Below are 20800 nucleotides of genomic sequence, written 5' to 3'. Positions count from 1 at the left end.
AAATAAATGAGAAGAATGATCAGTAGATATCAGTCTTTACACTGATATAAAATCAACAATCTAAAACACTGCATGGTGTGTGCACATTACAATGGAAACACTGTGCATGAGAAAGGTAACTTAACTGTGATGATAATAATGAATGAATCTCTTTTGACCATATTTCAAGAAAGCTGGTTTTCTTGTTTCTCTCAATCAAATCCCAAAAACGTTTTACATTAATTTAAGGCAGTCATATGTATGACAAGGATTAAAAAGCACTGCCATGTTCAAACCTTCTGTAAGTAAAACAACATTTACCTCAAAATGTTATTCCATAAATCTGTACACATCCAATAAAATTGGGAAAAATTTAGATGAAAAGCATCATTTTACATATATTTTACCTCTAAATGTCAGTGAAAGAAGTTTTTACATTATGACAGTTACAGCCTTATTAACATGCATATACAAGAAGTGAAATTCACCATGCTACTTTTCCTGTCACTTCCGAAGCTTTTTATATGTTAAGAATAATAAATATAGCTCCTCAGAACTACAGAAGAATGTTATGATACTGCTGTTAATTACATAATTGTTACAAACCTGGCATTCCTGAAACAGGTAAATTAAGGACACAGATCATATGGAGTAAATGAATTCATACCTATTAATATTTTAGTTACAATAGCAAACATAATTACTGTTTTCAAAATCAGTGATTGTCAGTGTACATCTAATGATAAACTGCCACAATCTCATTTTCCATATACTATACAATAGCCAAGGCAGATGTAAATAAAAAATATCAGGTAATGTGCTGTATATTCTCGAAGGAAAATATGATTAAAATTCAAATAACCTTCTGCAACAAAATTAGATTGTGACAGTTGTTAGATGTAGAATCATGAAATACATAGAGCATATTATATTATATGGATAACTAACACTGCAGTTAAATACAAGAAAAATGTGCTAGATAAATTACATAATAGCCATCTCAAAAACAAGGGAAAAATGCAATCACTAACCTTGCATGCATTTGTGTTGTCTTGGTAAGTGTCAGCAGATACAGTATGAAGCTGGGTAACCTGTTCTGATGCTGACACAATCCAAGTTTCCTCCTCTTTCAGCTGGCTGAGAAGACGCAGCCACTCAGCCTCCAGGAGGGAAAGCTGGTGGTTGCGCTGCGTGGCCTTATCCAACAATCTTGAGGCCTTCAAGTAGGAGCGAGAGTACAATTGCTGGTAATGAACACGTGAGCTGGGTTCCAGAGCAGTGTCCAGTGATTCAAGAACTTTCTGGCATTGGCGAAGGGAAAGGAAAAGCTTCTTATGTTTGGTAATGGTATCAATCAAGTGATTGTAATCTCGAGCAACCACTCTTGCTTCCAAGATAGTTTCTGCCATTTCAATAAGATGTGTGAGTTCCATTAGAGTTTCTTCATATTCTGTGGTGGTAGCTGTGAGCCGCAAAAGGTGATCTAGCTCCTTCTCAACAGAGTCATGAACATCACAAAGCTCAGCCTGAACTGCAGCCAGCTCATCACCAATATTTCGGCTTGGGGTTTGCTGAAGATCATGTGAGCTTAGCAGTAACTGTGTGATGCAATCCCTCGTCTTTTCATTAGCAGCAAGAAGCAGTTCTAGCTTAGCCAGTTTTTCTTCTGGTGGCATTTGTGTCTCCTGAATCTGACCTAGTTGAGCCTTTAGTCTTAATACTTCTTGTTCAGCTTCATTTACTGCTATGAGGTATTGTGCACAACGTTCTTCAACAAGGGCAAGGTCTTCTTGCTGGCTCTGTCGCACTTTCTCAACGTGGATAACCTGCTTACGCAGATATCTTACAGTTTCTCTGATAGTTATCAAAGTTTCTTCACTCAGAATTTCTATGGCAGACTTTGTCACATTTTCAAGAACAGTTAGCTTTTCTTCAACAATATGGAGCTCAGTACGTATGTGTTCATACTGTCTGGTTCTTTCACTTGCATCTTCAGTGTTTCTGATTGTATATATTCTGTACTCTATAGTTTCTAACCATGTACTTACAGTTTCAACTATAGATATAATAACTTTCTGTACTGCAACAACTTCCTCCTTTTCTATGGTTGATTGCAACATGTTAAGATTAACATCAATTTGCTCTTCAAGCTCTTTTCCAGAAGGCTGATTTGATGGGGCTAATATAAGTGGGGCACTAGGAACTATGGGAGTTACCTGTTCTCTTAAATTTTGACGACGCTTTAGGAGAGTGTATATTGTCAGCCATTCTTGGGCAATAACTGTTTCTTCAGCCACAGGGTGGTGTTCTATAACAATTTCTTTCTTCTTTAATGCTAATTGTAAATCTTTAGCTTCAGAATCACCAGATGGAAGTGACACTTGTCCTGCTTCTATTTCATGCTCATCTGGAGGGGGTGATGCACTCCGAGGCCTTACTCCAGGTGGCCCAGCTGTGTGTTCATCAATCAGTTCATCAGAAATTACTTGTGAGTCATCTCTTGGATGTACCTCTTCAGTAGAGGGTAGTTTTGCAATTTCAATGCTGGTGACAAACTGGTCATCTAAGTGTGCAGTGAAGACACCAATAGGTGATTTTTCCTTCATGGTATCAACCTCAGGAATATCAACTGCTTCTTCAAACATCTCTTCCATTTCAAGCCTGGCACTTACTGTTTCTAATGTCATTTCTCTTGCTTCAATGTCTTGCACCATCTGTTCAACTTCAACATCCCCTGGATGCTTATCAGTTATTTCAGATGGTACATCTTCATAAGTGCTTTCCTCAGGAGTATACATTTCATCTTCAATGGAACTTGTCTCATCATGAGAACTTAATATAGATGAATCTGATTTGGTGATATCTTTAACCTCTTCTTCATTCTTAAGCCTGATAAATTCCCCTGTTTCTATGGGACTTAGCTCACCAGCTACTGGAGTATACATGTCATCATCTGGAGAAACAGGTTCTGCAGTGGGCAAGGAAACCTCCTTTGAAAATTCTGATGGGTCTCCCTCAAACCTGGACACATGCAATAAAGACTGAGGTTCACTGTCCTCTTCTGTCTTTTTATCAGGTGATGAGATCTCAAGAGGTTGCATTTCACAAGCCTTCTTCACCTTTAACTCATGTGTTACAAATCCAGGCTGTAACTCTGTGTCTTCTCGTGCCATATGTTCTGGTGCTGATAATAAAGCCTGTGACAACGAAGTTTCCTCAATTTTTGAGTCTGGAACCTCTTCCAATCTACTATCAGATATTTTAGTAATAACAACAGCATCTTTTACTTTATATTCTGAGGTTACTGCCATAGGCTTCTGTTCATCATCTGCCACAATATATTCAGGAGCTGAGACAGGATGCTTAAGTTTAAGAACTTCCTCAGGATCTGAGATAAGAGGCTGAAATTCACCTCTTTCATCATGCGCAGGAATATGAGGCTGGGGCTCAACATCGTCTACCTTGTATTTAAGAGAAATTACAGAATGAGGATCATCACCTTCCGTAGGAGCTGTAGGCTGGGGTTTAATGCCTTCCTCAGGAGCTAACATAGGAGGCTGTGGCTTTATGACTTCTTCAGGCACCAAGACAGGTGGCAGGGGTTTAATGCCTTCTTCAGGAGCTGGAACAGGAGGCTGAGATTTAATGCCTTCATCAGGAGCTGTGACAGGAGGCTGGGGTTTAATATCTTTCTCAGGAGCTATGAGAGAAGGCTGGGGTTTAATGCATTCCTCAGGAATTGTGACAGGAGGCTGGGGTTTAATAACTTTCTCAGGAGCTGTGACAGGGGGCTGAGATGCAGTATCTTCCACCTTATATTCAGGAACAAAGACGGAAGTCTGTGGTACAACATCTTCCACCTTCTTATCAGGTACAACAGGTGGCTGAAGTGGGACAGCATCCTTCACATCAGAGCCATCAGGTATAGCACAAGGAAGTTGTTGTACAACTTCACCCATCTGATATTCAGGCTCTGAAAATGGAAGCTGTGGTTGTATTATCACTTCCTTTTCCTCATAAACAGGTGGTGAGACTGGATATTCAGGCTTTGAAAATGGAGGCTGTGGTTCTATAATCACTTCCTTTTCCTCATAAACAGGTGGTGGGACTGGAAGTTTTGTTTCTGCCACAATCTTCTCTGGAATTCTAGATGCAGTTGGAGTTTCATACATTACTTCTTTGAAAGTAGATGATACATCAGGGATATCAACAGGCAGTTCCTTACCCATACAAGGGGCTGGGAACCTCTCCTCAGGTTCAGGGAACACTAATAGTTCATCTGCAGGAGGTTTCATGGACTCATCTGGTAGAACTGGAGCCCTTTCTTGATCCTCAGGAAGTTGCACCTGCTGCAATTCAGGAAGTTCTTGAGGGTAAAGCTGCTCTTGCCAAAGATCTATTTTATCTGCATCTTTGGGCCCTGTTAAAGAATCCTTTGCTGGCTGTGGGAAATGATCAATAATTAATTCTTTGTTATCATGGCATATCTCAGGGGAAGAAGGAATATCACCTTTCCTAGTTTCAAGTGGGAGACTACTTTGTAACATCTCATTAACATCCTCAGGTTCCTCAACAACCTCCTCAATCTCTACAGGTTTACCATCATTCATAATAATTTTCTTGATAATTCTCCTAGTAATTCTATTAATGGTGGTTGTGGTTTCCATTGGCATGGTGACTACAGATACAGGCTGTTCTTCTCCTTCCCTAATTTCCTTCTTGTCCACTGGCTCCTCTACAACTTCCTCTGTCTCAACAGGTTCACCATTAACCATTTTTATCTTCTTAATCATCTGCTTTTGAATTATCTTTGGTGAGGTTATCATTTCAGGCCTGGAAACAGTCTCTGCAATGGTGCTTTCTTTTGGATATAGTGATGTTTCATCTGTGAAGTCTCCTGGTTCCTCTACCAATTCTTCAGTCTCCACTGGTTTTCCATCAACAATAATTATCTTCTTAATTATTCTCTTTCTGATAACTTTGTGAAGAGTAGTAACATCTGGTTCTGTAACTGTCTCAGTAATCACCGAGTCAGCTGGCATACCTTGCAGCATTTCTTCAGTGACCTCTTCTGGTTCCTCCACCACTTCCTCAGTCTCCACTGGTTTTCCATCAACAATAATTATCTTCTTAATTATTCTCTTTCTGATAACTTTGTGAAGTGTAGTAACATCTGGGTCTGTAACTGTCTCAGTAATCATCGAGTCAGCTGGCAGACCTTGCAGCAATTTTTCAGTAACCTCTTCTGGTTCCTCTACCACCTCTTCAGTTTCCACAGGTTGACCATCAACCATTATTACCTTCTTAATGATTCTCCTCCTAATGATTCTGTGGGTAGTAGTTACTTCAGGCTCTGTAACAGTTTCAGTCACCATGGAGTCAGATGTCATACCTTGAAGCATATCTTCAGTAACCTCTTCTGGTTCCTCTACCACTTCTTCAGTCTCCACTGGTTTACCATCAACCATAATTACCTTCTTAATCATTCTCCTTCTGATGATCTTGTGAACTGTAGAGACATCTGGTTCTGTAACTGTAATCATCGAGTCTGGTGGTATACCTTGAAGCATTTCTTTAGAAATCTCTTCTGGTTCCTCTACCACTTCCTCGGTCTCCACTGGTTTACCATCAACCATAATAATCTTTTTAATTATTCTCCTTCTGATAATTTTGTGAACAGTAGTGACGTCTGGTTCTGTGACTGTTTCAGTAATCACAGAGTCAGATGGGATATCTTGCAGCATTTCTTCGGTAACCTCTGGTTCCTCCACTACTTCCTCAGTCTCCACTGGTTTCCCATCAACCATAATAATCTTCTTAACTACTCTCCTAATTATTCTGTGGACAGTAGTCACTTCAGGTTCAGTGACTGTTTCAGTGATCACAGACTCAGTTGGCTGGCCTCGCAGCATTTCTTCAGAAACCTCTTCTGGTTCCTCTATCACTTCTTCCGTCTCTACTGGTTTCCCATCAACCATAATAATCTTCTTAATTACTCTCCTTCTAATTATTCTATGGACAGTAGTCACTTCAGGTTCAGTAACTGTCTCAGTAATCAAAGATTCAGACGGCAGACTTTGCAACATTTCCTCAGTAACCTCTTCTGGTTCCTCTACCAATTCCTCAGTCTCTACAGGTTTGCCATCAACCATAATCATCTTCTTGATTATTCTCTTTCTGATGATTCTGTGGGTAGTAGTTACCTCAGGTTCTGTGACAATCTCCTTAATGACAGATTCATCTGGTAGACCTTGCAGCATTTCTTCAGTAACTTCTTCTGGTTCCTCCACCACTTCCTCTGTCTCAACTGGTTTACCATCAACCATAATCATCTTCTTAATTACTCTCCTTCTAATGATCTTGTGGGTAGTGGTTATCTCGGGTTCTGTAACAGTTTCAGTTACCACAGCGTCAGCTGGCAGACCTTGCAGCATTTCCTCAGTAACCTCTTCTGGTTCCTCCACCACTTCTTCAGTCTCCACAGGTTTACCGTCAACCATAATTATCTTCTTGATTATTCTCCTTCTGATGATTTTGTGAACTGTAGTGATGTCTGGTTCTGTGACTGTCTCAGTAATCACGGAGTCAGCTGGCACATCTTGCAACATTTCTTCAGTAACCTCTTCTGGTTCCTCTACCACTTCCTCAGTCTCCACAGGTTTACCATCAACCATATTTATCTTCTTAATTATTCTCCTTCTGATGATTTTGTGAACTGTAGTGACATCTGGTTCTGTGACTGTCTCAGTAATCATTGAGTCGGCTGGCATATCTTGAAGCATTTCTTTAGAAACCTCTTCTGGTTCCTCTACCACTTCCTCGGTCTCCACTGGTTTACCATCAACCATAATAATCTTCTTAATTATTCTCTTTCTGATGATTTTGTGAACTGTAGTGATGTCCGGTTCTGTGACTGTCTCAGTAATTACTGAGTCAGTTGGCATACCTTGATCAATTTCTTTAGAATCCTCTTCTGGTTCCTCTATCACTTCTTCTGTCTCCACTGGTTTCCCATCAACCATAATAATCTTCTTAATTACTCTCCTTCTAATTATTCTGTGGACAGTAGTCACTTCAGGTTCAGAAACTGTCTCAGTAATCACAGATTCAGACGGCAGATCTTGCAACATTTCCTCAGTAACCTCTTCTGGTTCCTCTACCACTTCCTCAGTTTCCACAGGTTTACCATCAACCATAATAATCTTCTTAATTATTCTCCTCCTAATTACTCTGTGGACAGTAGTCACTTCAGGTTCAGTGACAGTCTCAGTAATCACAGACTCAGTTGGCAGACCTTGCAGCACTTCCTCAGTAACCTCTTCTGGTTCCTCTACCACTTCTTCTGTCTCCACTGGTTTACCATCAACCATAATAATCTTCTTAATTATTCGTCTTCTAATAATTCTGTTGGTTGTAGTTACCTCAGGTTCAGAGACTGTCTCAACAATTACAGAGTCGGCTGGCAGACCTTGTTGCAATTCTTCAGTAACCTCTTCTGGTTCCTCTACCACTTCTTCAGTCTCCACAGGTTTACCATCAACCATAATAATTTTCTTAATTGTTCTCCTAATTACTCTGTGGATAGTAGTCACTTCAGGTTCAGTGACTGTCTCAGTAATCACAGACTCAGATGGCTGACCTTGCAGCATTTCTTCAGAAACTTCTGGTTCCTCTACCACTTCTTCAGTCTCCACTGGTTTCCCATCAACCACAATGATCTTCTTAATGATTCTCCTTCTAATGATTTTATGGGTAGTAGTTACTTCAGGTTCTGTGACAGTCTCAGTAATGACATAGTCACTCGGGATGTGCAAAATTTCCTTAGTCCCTTCTGGTTCCTCTGCTACGTCCTCAGTCTCCACTGGTTTACTATCAATCATAACAAAGCTTTTCTTGAAACTGTCTAAGTAAGGAGGAGAATCTTGCATGACTCTCCCAATATCACCTGATTCCTCTTCCACTTCTGCTTCAACAGGCTGATTGTCATATTTACCATCCTTTTTAAAGGTTTCTGTATCAGTAATTCTAACCTTAGCCTTTGTATCTGTTATGTTAACAGGTGCTCCCTTTCCGGTTGGCATTGCTGCAGTATCTCTGAATTCTACTTCTGGAATAGAAACTGGGACAGATTTCCTCTCAGGCTCCATACCAGGCACTGGGAATGGTTCTGGGATTTTAGCTATTACGTCCTCATACACAGGCCCACTACTTACTGTTTGTCTGAAATGTTCTTGTTCTTCAATTGGCTCAACTTTCTCATCCTTGGCTACTTGTTCATAAGTAACATCAGAAAACACCTTTACTGTCTCTACAACCATCTGAGGTTCATGTGTACTGTCTAAAGGTTCTGGGAAATCTCCACTTATTGCTGGGAATGCCAAATTTGCACCCGTTTCATCAGGTTTTTTCATAGGCAGAGGAGGCAATACAACTTTGGGTTCTTCCGGTATCTTATCGGCTTTAATTAGCACATCTTTCTTCATGTAAACTCTATCTGTCCATGGTGAAACAGAAGAAACTTCAAGTGGTGTGTCTTTTGAGGTAATATCAGGTTCTGGAAAATCTTGGTAAGAATCTTCAACATGTTCTTCATACTGTGGCGGCTGCATAGCATCATCTGTTTTACTTAATGGTTCTTCAGGCTGTACCTGAGACTCACAGCAGGGTACTGGGAAGGGTTCCTTATCTACTAATTTTTCTGTCTTTTCATAGTCAGGAATTGAGATAGTGACTTGTCTTTGATCCTTCTCTTCAACAATTGGTTGTGGTTTATTGACAGCATCAGTCTTTGTGTAAACACTCTCTGTAAATAGTGGTACATGTTTTGCCTCTGTAGGTTCTTCCGGACTGTCATGAAATTCTGGGATATCTTCAATAGGAAGAGGGAAAGCCATTTTCTTATCTGAGTCTTCTGGGCCTTTGATGGGAATGGCAGGCAAATCCAGAATAGATTCCTCTTGAGGTAAACTCATATCTTGGACTAACACTTCCCTCTGAATATAAAGATCCTCAGTCCACTGTGAAACTGACAAGACATCATGGGGTGTATCCTGAGTGTGGACAGTGACAGGCTGGGGGAACACTTCAACTACCTTCTTATCATCCGTTTTTTCCTCAATATACTCTGGTACTTTCATACCCTGCTCATATGCAATCTCTTCCACAGTCTTTAAATTTTCAGCTTTTGCATGAAGCATCCCAAGCTCAGGGAATGGAATTTCTGATGATGAAGCAATAGATTCTTCAATGAAAGGCTTCTCCTGTGGAGAAAATCTGAAGTCTTGCTGCTCCTCAATGGGCAGAGATTTCTGTATATTCACAGGGTGAGTATACATAGTCTCTGTATACACCTGACTGACTTCTTCTGCTGGTCTAGGTTCATCAACTGTATCTGATGGCTTTGGGAATTCACCAATGGGTGAGGTGAACTGTACATCTTTGTCTACTACTTCTGGATAGTATACTGGCAGTGGTGACAATTCTGATGGAACCTGCTCCTCAGGAATATTTTCATCAACTAATACTTTCTCACTCTTAGTGTAAAGCTCCTCTGTCCAAAGTGATGATGATGTCGTATCTTGTGGTATATCCTCAACCTTCACAGCAACTGGCTTTGGGAATGCCTTTTCCTCTTCCTTGTCCTGTCCTTCCTCTTCTACATCATCTAGTACTTTAACAGCCTCCAGAAATACTTCAGACTCAGTCTCATCTACTTCCTTTCTTTCCTCTTCAGTATCAACTGATATTTTCACAGGCTTCATGGATGACTGTTCCTCTTCCTGATCCTTTCTCTTTACTTCATTTTCTGGTACTTCAACAGGTTCTGGAATGGTCTGTCTCTGTAACTGCTCCTCTGTATCTTCTTTCACAGCAACAGTTTCTTGTAAAATCTCTGGTAATGCTTGTTTTTCTTCTTTGTCATCCATTTCTTTTTCCATTTCACCAAGCACTTCTTTAAGTTTTGATCTCTCTCTTGTCTTTTCACTGTCCTGTCCTTCCATTTCCCCATAACTGTGTACTGCAACTTCAGGCTCCCTTACAACAGGCTTTCCAGGTTCTGGGAAAGGTTCTACAACAGGAGAAGAAACGGCATCTTCATAGACAGGTAAACCAGGTATAGTCTGTGTTAATTCCTGTTCCACTATAACTCTTGACTCATCTCCAATTAAAGGTTTAGAGTAAACTGTTTCTTTGAACACATGACAAAGTTTCTCTGCTGTTGGTGGTTCTTCTAAAGTCTGAGAGGGCAGTGGGAACTCTCCTACAGGATCTGGGAATACTGTGTGTTTAGAAGAATATTCTGGTTCCTTTCCTGGTAAGGGAGATAACTCAACATCCATTTCCTCATTGGTGGTAATTTCTTCTTCTTCCACTGTTTCTTGTTTCTCATAAAGCTGTTCTGTCCACTGTGAAACAAATCTGATGTCTTCTGGTGTATCACTAGCATCAGATTTAAGAGGTGTGGGGAATGGATCCACTTTTATATCTTTCATCATATCCACAGTGTACTCAGGGGGCTGTTTACCATCATTTGCAGGATAAACTAACTCTTCCTCCTCAACTGGTATTTCAGTGACTGATGGTACATTAATAGGAACTTGTTCAGCTTGTTTGACCACAGACTTCTCTTGATAAATATCATCTGACAAAGGTTTAAGCATTTCAGTACCAGAAAGTTCCGGCTTTTTATCACAAATTTCAGGCTGATGATACTCTCTCTGTAGTAAGGGAAATTCTGGTTCCATGTCCTCTTTAGAAACACATATGCCAGTATCAGGTAAAGATGGTGCCTCTGATGCGTCATCAGATATGACTGGAATGTCATCCTTTACCTTGTACTGCTGATAATGCTGTTCCTCCCATGACAGAGTTACACTTCGACTAGTTTCTTCTAAGTGTTCATCTACCTTTTGGGGTATCAATTCCGGGAAAGGGGATTCTATTCCACCAAACTCCACACGTTCTGCAAAATTTGGGCTAGGTGCTGGTGGGGCAGGTGCATCAGGAAGTATCTCTGTGATGACATGAGCACATACATCTCTCGGCACTGTTGCATATATCTCACTGGTGAATAATCTAATTTCAGCTTCTGAGTCTTGAGGTGTTTCTGAAGTATCTATTTTGGATAACACAGGGAAATCTCCATGAGGTTGTGGGAATGGGCTATCAGTAGTCTTAATATCTGGGGGTAACACAGGAAGCTCTGGGCACTTAAAATACTTAAATTTGGTTTGATCTAATTCACTAACTTGAACAGTGTCTGTTTTTGCATCGGTGTCTGTTTTTTCATAAGTAAGAATTTCAAACACCTCTGGAGCATAAGAACTACTTTGTAACTGAACAATACCACTATCTCTTCTTTCTGGTGTTGGGAATGGTAAGGCTGAAATTTCAGAGTCATTTTTCACATGCACAGCCCTAGATACATCCTGTGGTCCTCCCAATTCAACTGGCATAGGGAAATCCTCTGAAGCAATTTCTTCAATTTTATGCATTTCTGGAATATCAGACGACTCAAGTTCCTGAGAATCAGACACTGCAGTCTCTTCACCAATAACTAGATCCTGAACTTGAGAATCAGTATCATATGTAAAGGAAATTTCTCGGGTGATATCTTTCAGGTCCTGAGTAATATCTTCCCAAGAAGAATGTGCTACAGTTTCTGATGGCACAGGGAATGTATCTAATTCAGAATCCTTTTCGAATGCAACAGTTTCAACTTGGAAAGCTGGAGCCTGGTCAGAACACTGGGGTATTGATTCTCTTTCTAAAGATTTTTCAACTTGGGGATACACTTTTTCAGTCCAAGTACTCCTTGATGTATCTTTCACGTCATCCCTTGGTTTGCTATCATCCTTGTCTAATGGCTCTGGAAATTCATTTACTGGTGTTGGGAAAGATTTCAATTCTGTATACTTCTCAAACAATGTAACTGGTTGTGGAGGGATAACTGGGGCCTGCTCAGTGTACTGTGGTATTGGCTCTTTTGCTAAGGGTTCATTAAGTTTAGGATAAACTTCTTTAACCCAGGTTTTTACACTTGTGTCTTCTACTAATTTCCTCGGTTTGCCAGCTTCACTATCAAGTGTACTAAACATATCTGATGGCTCAGGAAATGAATCTAATCTTGTGCCAGTCACATCACCTGCGACAGAATACACTGGCAAAGGTGGGGCTTGCTCAGAAACTTGTGATATTGACTCTTTTTCTCTGATTTCAGCAGTTTTGGGATAAACTTCTTTATCCCAAATACTTTTAGGTTTGTCTTCTACTATATCTTTTGGTTTACCATCATCTTTATCAAATGACACTGGGAATAAATTTGATTCTGTAACCTTCATATTGCATACAACTGGAGATACTGGTAAAGTTGGGGCTTGCTCAGTGGATTGTGGTATGGATTCAGTTTCTCTCAGGTCATCAGCTTTTGGATAAACTTCAACCCATGTACTTTCTGACTTATCGTCTACTACATCAAATGGTTTGCTATCATCCCTATCTTCTGGAACGGGAAACTCCGAGTCTGGTGATTTAAATGGTTCATAGGCAGGTTCTTCATCTGGAGGCTGTTTAGCTGGTAACTCAACTACTGTCTTGTCAGAAATATCTGAGATATTTTCTTGTTGCTCGCATTCCAGTGAATAAGGGTACATTTCATCCTGCCAATTTGAGATTTTGATTACAGGTTGCTGTGGAGTATCAGAACTCCTTGTCAAAGGTGTGGGGAAGGATTCACTTTCTGCTGTTTCAACTGTTGGGCAAGGAATAATTACATGATCAGCATCAGACATTTCTGTAACTGTTATGCCAGATTCATCATCTGGCATAACAAACTCTGTTTCTGGTTCTTCCACAACTTCTTCTGTCTCAACTTTCACTCCGTCAATTATCTGAACACGTTTAATAATGTTCTTTCGCCTTCGCACAACATGATACTGGATATTCTTTACTTCTGGGGCATCACCTGGTACTAAAGGTTCAGCACCTTCAAGAATCTCCTCAGAGACTATTGGTTGGCCTTCAACAATTTTCAACTGACGAATGACTCTTGCCTTTTGCTCTGGTACAGAGTCAGATGATATGGATGCATCACCAGGGACACGCTCAATCTCTTTGCTTATGTGTACAGTGATTGGTTCCTTCACTTCACTAGGTAAGGGATAATCATGAATCTCTTCTGGGGTTTCTGCTCTCTCCTCTTCAAACACCTCTTTACCATCAACAACATGTATAGACCGTTTAATCTTAATGTTCTTCTTAATTATACGAACACCTCCAGATAATGAGGTAGATAAGGCACTGTCAGTATCAGTGTTTCCACTGGTATCCTCAGATTCTTCTAAAACTTCAGCAGTTTCCACTGGTTTACCATCAATAATTCTTGTTTTATCAATCACTTTTCTGCTGATGGTCTTCTGAGTACTGGTGACTTTAGGTTCTCTGTATGTTTCAGCAAGTTCATCTGGCTCATCTACCACTTCTTCAGTCTCCACTGGTTTACCATCAACCATAATAATCTTCTTTACTATTCTCCTCCTGATGATTCTGTGGGTAGTAGTAACCTCAGGTTCTGTGACAGTCTCAGTAATCACAGACTCACCTGGAATTCCCTGTGGTATCTCCTCAGTTATTTCCTCTGGTTCTTCAACCACTTCCTCAGTCTCAACAGGTTTACCATCAACCATAATAATTTTCTTAATAATTTTCCTTCTAATTATTCTGTGGACAGTAGTCACTTCAGGTTCAGTGACTGTCTCAGTAATCACAGAGTCAGATGGGATACCTTGCAGCATTTCCTCAGTAATCTCCTCTGGTTCCTGTACCAATTCCTCAGTCTCCACTGGATTACCATCAACCATAATTACCTTCTTGATTACTTTCCTTCTAATGATTCTGTGGGTAGTAGTTAGCTCAGGTTCAGTGATTGTCTCAGTAATTACAGAGTCAGATGGCATACCTTGCAGCATTTCCTCAGTAACCTCTTCTGGTTCCTCCACCACTTCCTCAGTCTCCACAGGCTTACCATCAACCATAATTATCTTCTTGATTATTCTCCTTCTGATGATTTTGTGAACTGTAGTAATGTCCGGTTCTGTGATTGTCTCAGTAATCACCGAGTCAGCTGGCATACCTTGCAACATTTCTTCAGTAACCTCTTCTGGTTCCTCTACTACTTCCTCAGTCTCCACTGGTTTGCCATCAACCATGATTATCTTCTTGATCATTCTCTTTCTAATGATTCTGTGGGTAGTAGTTACCTCAGGTTCTGTGCCAATCTCCTTAATGACAGATTCAGCTGGCAGACCTTGCAGCATTTCTTCAGTAACCTCTTCTGGTTCCTCCACCACTTCCTCTGTCTCAATTGGTTTACCATCAACCATAATTATCTTCTTAATTACTCTCCTTCTAATGATCTTGTGGGTAGTGGTTACCTCAGGTTCTGTAACAGTTTCAGTTACCATAGTGTCAGCTTGTAGACCTTGCAGCATTTCCTCAGTAACCTCTTCTGGTTCCTCCACCACTTCTTCAGTCTCCACAGGTTTACCATCAACCATGATTATCTTCTTGATTATTCTCCTTCTGATGATTTTGTGAACTGTAGTGACATCTGGTTCTGTGACTGTCTCAGTAATCACCGAATCAGCTGGCATACCATGCAACATTTCTTCAGTAACCTCTTCTGGTTCCTCAACTACTTCCTCTGTCTCCACTGGTTTACCATCAATCATAATTATCTTCTTAATTATTCTCTTTCTGATGATTCTGTGGGTAGTGGTTACCTCAGGTTCTGTGACAATCTCCTTAATGACAGATTCAGCTGGCAGACCTTGCAGCATTTCTTCAGTAACTTCTTCTGGTTCCTCCACCACTTCCTCTGTCTCAACTGGTTTACCATCAACCATAATCATCTTCTTAATTACTCTCCTTCTAATGATCTTTTGGGTAGTGGTTATCTCGGGTTCTGTAACAGTTTCAGTTACCACAGCGTCAGCTGGCAGACCTTGCAGCATTTCCTCAGTAACCTCTTCTGGTTCCTCCACCACTTCTTCAGTCTCCACAGGCTTACCGTCAACCATATTTATCTTCTTGATTATTCTCCTTCTGATGATTTTGTGAACTGTAGTGATGTCTGGTTCTGTGACTGTCTCAGTAATTAAAGAGTCAGCTGGCACATCTTGCAACATTTCTTCAGTAATCTCTTCTGGTTCCTCTACTATTTCTTTTGTCTCAACTGGTTTACCATCAACCATAATTATCTTCTTGATGATTCTCCTTCTAATGACCTTGTGGGTTGTGGTTACCTCGGGTTCTGTAACAGTTTCAGTTACCACGGTGTCAGCTGGCAGACTTTGCAGCATTTCCTCAGTAACCTCTTCTGGTTCCTCCACCACTTCCTCAGTCTCCACAGGTTTACCATCAACCATAATTACCTTTTTGATTATTCTCCTTCTAATGATTTTGTGAACTGTAGTGATGTCCGGTTCTGTGACTGTCTCAGTAATCATTGTGTCAGCTGGTATACCTTTTAGCATTTCTTCAGTAACCTCTTCTGGTTCTTCCACCACTTCCTCAGTCTCCACTGGTTTACCATTGATCATAATGATTTTCTTAACTTTTCTCTTTCTTATGATTCTGTGGGTAGTAGTTACCTCAGGTTCTGTGATTATCTTAGTTATTACAGAGTTAGATGACAGACTTTGCAGCATTTCCTTGCTAACATCTGGTTCCTCTACGACTTCCTCAGTCTCTACTGGTTTACCATCAACTATAATGATCTTCTTTATTATTTTCCTTCTAATGATTTTGTCAGTTTTTACTTCAGGTTTAGTGACTTTCTCAGTAATGACTGAATCAGCTGGCATATCTTGCAGCATTTCCCCACTAACATCTGGTTCCTCTACTACTTCCTCAGTCTCCACAGGTTTACCATCAACCATTATTATCTTCTTAATCATTCTTCTTCTGATAATTCTGTGGGTAGTAGTTGCCTCCGGTTCAGTGACTGTCTCAGTAATTACAGAGTCAGCTGGGATGCCTTGCAGCATTTCTTCAGTAACCTCTTCTGGTTCCTCTACCACTTCCTCAGTTTCCACTGGTTTACCATCAATCATTATCATCTTCTTAATTATTCTCCTTCTGATGATTTTGCGAACTGTATTGACACCAGGTTCTGTGACTGTCTCAGTAATCAAAGAATTGGCTGGCAAACCTTGCAACATTTCTTCAGTCACATCTTCTGGTTCCTCTACCACTTCTTCAGTCTCCACTGGTTTACCATCAACCATTATCATCTTCTTAATTATTCTCCTTCTGATGATTCTGTGGGTAGTAGTTACTTCAGGTTCTTCAACTGTCTCAGTAATAAATGAATCAACTGGCATACCTTGCAGCACTTCTTCAGTGATATCTTCTGGTTCCTCTACTACTTCCTCAGTCTCAACTGGTTTACCATCAACCACAATAACCTTCTTAACTTTTCTTCTGATGATTTTGTGGGTAGTGGCTCCATCTGGGTGTTCTGTGACAGAGTCTGATGCCAGCATCTTTTGCAGCATTTCCTCAGTAACACCTTCAGGTTTCTCTACTACTTCTTCTGTCTCCACTGGTGTGCCATCAACCATAGTGATTTTCTTAACTATCTTCCTCTTCATAATTCTGTGAGGTGTGGTTACTTCTGGGTCTGTAGCTGTTTTAAAAACTAAAGAATCAGTTGGTTTACTTTCCTGCAGATTCTCGTTGATGATATCAGGTTCTTCAATCACTTCCTCAGTTTCCACTGGCTTACCATTTACAAGAGTTATCTTTTTAATTATTTTCTTTCTGCCTATACTTTGAACACTGGTTACCATCCCTGGTTCCAAAATTTCCTCTGTTACGATTGGGTTTGTTTGCAAGCTCTCCCTAAAACTCTCACCATTCATGTCCTCTGGTTCTTCTACCACCTCTTCCATTTCTGTAGGTTTGCCATCAATAAATATAGTCTTCTTAATTATTCTCTTTCTAATTATCTTACGGTTAGTTACCATGGTATCTGGTTCAGTAATATCTTCAGTAACAACAGAGCCTGTAGGCACTGGAGTGATCTGAGTAATTTTTGCATCAGCTGGTAGAGTGCTTTGCAACCCTTCAGGATGTATACCTAATGGGTCTTCAAACTCTTCAATTTCAACAGGTTGACCATTAACCATCACAGTCTTTTTGATTATCCTTCTAATATTTTGGTGGGTAGTGACTGAGGTTACAGGACTGATGACTGGTTCTGTTACTTCTTCTGCTGAATCCAAAAACTTTTCTTCCTTTGCTATCACACCTTTTAAGATCTTTGACATTTTACTATGGCCTACAGAATCCTGTTCAACTAATTCCTCAGCAACCTCTTCAGGGTCCTCTACTACTTCTCTAACATTAACTGGTTTACCATCAACCATAATGATCTTTGTGATGCTTCTTCTTCGAACAGTTCGTAAAACAGTGGTTGTTGTTCCTGCATCTGTAATGGTTGACTGTTCTGTTTCATCACCAGGTTCTTCAACAACCTCCTCTGTCTCCACAGGCACTCCATCAATGTCTACAACTTTCTTGATAATTCTCCTTCTCATAACTTTATAAACAGTTGTAGTTTCCGAATCTGTAAGAGTTTCAGGAGCACTGATTTCCTCTTTCTGGGAGTGATCTTTAATGATGCTGGGATGCTGGTCCTGTTGGAATGATGCTATGCGGGCAATTGTACTCTCGCTACCCTTATCAGAGTCCTGGCTGTCAGCCTGTTCCCGCATCATCTCATTCACCAGGATCTCCTATAATGAATTTCAGCTCAGGTTAACTTTCATCTAGGTTTTCCAAAGATGCACTAAGATGATATTTATTCATGCTTCCTGATGTATGTTAGCTCAAAATGATGAGCAGCAAAGGAAGAGGTAGGACAGAGGTAAAAAGGGCACCCAAAGTTATATATATATATATATATATGTGTGTAGGAAACCAGGAAAAGGAAACAGAAACCCAGACAGTTAAAGGTGGAGATAAAGGAATGCATATGAATTATGTGGATATGTAAGGACAGGTAGGACGATGTTGGCAGACGCGTACCTTCAGCTGGTGCAGACGATTCTGGAGAACAAGACGTGTGTCACAAATTGTCTGGCTCAAGAAAGCAAGATGATTTGTCATCTCCTGAGCCAAAGACTGAATGTGAGAGTCTCCCTGTACATGTTCACACTTCCCACGTAGTTCATTCAGCTGTTGCTCACGACGAGACAAGTCACGCTGCAGGGTCTACAAAACAAATTATCTCTGTCAGAAACAATATATTCAGGGTCAATTGTTGCTGGTAAATCATAGATTTATGAATTGTGAGCTAAACTATTATAAATTACCAATCACTCCCCAAACAACTATGATATTTCATTTTCATACAAACCTAAGATTAAAATTAGAAATCATTAACTAGTCCTTCACTGTACCAACAATTTTTTTTATACGAGATTAAACATTAGATTCTTTTGTGTATGTGTGTGTGTGTGGGTATAATTATATCTAGAGCATATGGAAGGAGTTCTACACTTGTGGAGTCCCATTTCTTTAGCTTTCTCTGCTGTTATACAACATTCTAAACTTTTGTACAGTCACTATTCACATTTTCAAACCAGCTTATCCAACTTACTGGTGCATTATGAGACACAAGTTGCGCACTTACACTGCCTCATCACTTAGCCTTGCGCGTATACCATGTCCTTACCCTAGGTACACGCACATACACACACATCCCAACATATATCATGTTTCCAAGATGAAAAGCTAAGCAGGTTGTGAGCCACATGCCCTGTTCTGTTTAAATACCTATTTGTACAGATTAAAGAGAAAGTTTTAAACTGAGGGTTCCATCTCTTGAACCTTCCCTATCAAACACTTTCTTAGATTTCTCTGTACACGCAAAACCTGCAATATCCTTGCTTAGTTTTTTCCAGCCATACACCACCTTGACACAAAAAAAGTACCTGACATCATTTCTAGGAAGTTTCTTGCTTAGCTTCTTGGGATATTTAGTTTCTCTGCCATCGCATCTCATGAATTGTTTACTGTCAATGTCATTAAACTGATTTTGATACTTAAAGGTTGTGATCAAATCACCTCTTACTCTTCTCTCCTTCATTATGAACAAATTTAGAGCTCTCAGCTTCTTAATGCAGCTCAGCTCCCTTAATTCAAGCACCATCTTTGCTGATCTCATCTGGACCCTCTTAGTCAAATCTTTGTGCTTCTTTAATTGTGGTGAACAGACTTGGGAAACATATTCTAGCTCTCTCTTTTTTTTTATACACTGGAGGCTTTCTAGCTCTCTCTTTTTTTTTTTTATACACTGGAGGCTTCAGTCATGGACAAAAGTCCACATCAAGGCTGGGTATCAATTGAAATATAGAGAGGATTAGGAAAGTATTTACGAAATTTGAATAAAGTGGAAAAACCTGCCTTTTAAAATGTGCCAAATCATAGTTATCGGGAAAGACATGGGAAGGTAGAGAGTATAACATGGCCTTGCTAGAAGCGGCGCCACACAAGCAACTCTCAAGAGCAAAAATCGAAATACCTAAAGAGGGAAAGTGTGCAAACATTTCAACATGGGGCAAGAGGGTCAAGTTTTGAAGTGATCTCATAAGAGTTTACAAGTCATACCTTTTTCAACTTAACTCTGTCAAGTAAGGATGGAGAGCTAGAACCACCCCAGATGTGAGAGAAGTACCCCATACAATGATGAATCAATCCTTTGAATAAATGGAGCAACTGCTCAGAAGAAAAGAAATTTTAACATCTAAACAGAACTCACAGTTTCTTAGAGGCAGACTCAGCTAATTTTGTAATGTGGGATTTCCAGGAAAGAGTGGATGTTACAGTAATACCAAATATGTTCACTGAGTCAAATGGTGAATTTACAGAACCATCAAAGGAGAGACGAGAGTTGTGAGGAGTTTTCCATAAAGATATGGGTAGAAACTGGGTGTTGGTGGTAGCTGACTGAGTAGGATGTGTCATGTACAGAGTAGTTGACTCAAGAGGAGGCGTGTGTTTTCAAAAAAGGCTAAGGACGTGGGGCCAGCTGCATGCTTTAAAAAATGTTTGCAAGAAATCTTTGAGATACTGTATATAGCAAACTAAATGCTTTTTTGGTACTTTACTCCTTATTGATGGACTTTCGGTAGTCAGTCCTACTGGGTGGTTATGCTGACACTCACTGGTTTGGTTAAAATTCAGGTGGGTATCTAAGTTACTTCTGCCATAAGAATTCAAAAGTGTGATACTTTTGTAACCAAGCTTAATGAATACAGAAAACAATATCAAAATCTGCAAAGAATCTAGATTTCAGACTGAAAATCTTCATGTGACAATGTAATATTCACCAAAAATAACAAAGATGTAATATAGGAAAAATTAAAAATGCTTGGTACAAGATATACAAAGCTAGCAAGAACATACATGATGAAACAAGTTAATGATAACAGAACACGTACTCTGTTTTGGAAGTGACTGGCTATGCTAACTCTAGGTCAAGACAGTGCTGTAATCTACATTCTGGACTAGAAAATCATATAACTGTGAATAACTTTGTGAAATATTCTATTTCTTGGTTGCTACAAGCTGAATGTTGATGCCAGTATGATTCACTGCTTAGTCACACTTAAGCAACAAAAAATTTTGTCTCAAAAGTGGTAACTTATAAAGATATAAATTTTTTCACCTACAGTTCTTAATAATGAAAAGCCATCAAAAACCATGCATGAAACTTGTGAAAGTAGCTTTCAATACCTAGGTAATAGCTAACACA

At 39.9% G+C, this 20800-nt stretch overlaps 1 protein-coding gene across 1 annotated transcript in view; it reads right to left on the bottom strand.

The window, feature by feature from the left end:
* The window catches only part of LOC139747586 (uncharacterized), a 333338-nt gene that overhangs the window by 58287 nt on the left and 254251 nt on the right, over window positions 1-20800 (bottom strand). Inside the window, exons 56-57 of the mRNA XM_071660031.1 lie at window positions 18070-18255; window positions 1011-17777 (exon numbers count right to left, since the gene is read on the bottom strand). Of these exons, the coding sequence (XP_071516132.1) occupies window positions 1011-17777; window positions 18070-18255 (16953 nt within the window). The remainder of the gene's footprint in view (window positions 1-1010; window positions 17778-18069; window positions 18256-20800) is intronic.

Source organism: Panulirus ornatus, chromosome 5, assembly GCF_036320965.1.
Source record: "Panulirus ornatus isolate Po-2019 chromosome 5, ASM3632096v1, whole genome shotgun sequence".
In the NCBI taxonomy this organism is placed as follows: Eukaryota; Metazoa; Arthropoda; class Malacostraca; order Decapoda; family Palinuridae; genus Panulirus; species Panulirus ornatus.
This window is presented reverse-complemented; position numbering and strand designations above follow the sequence as displayed.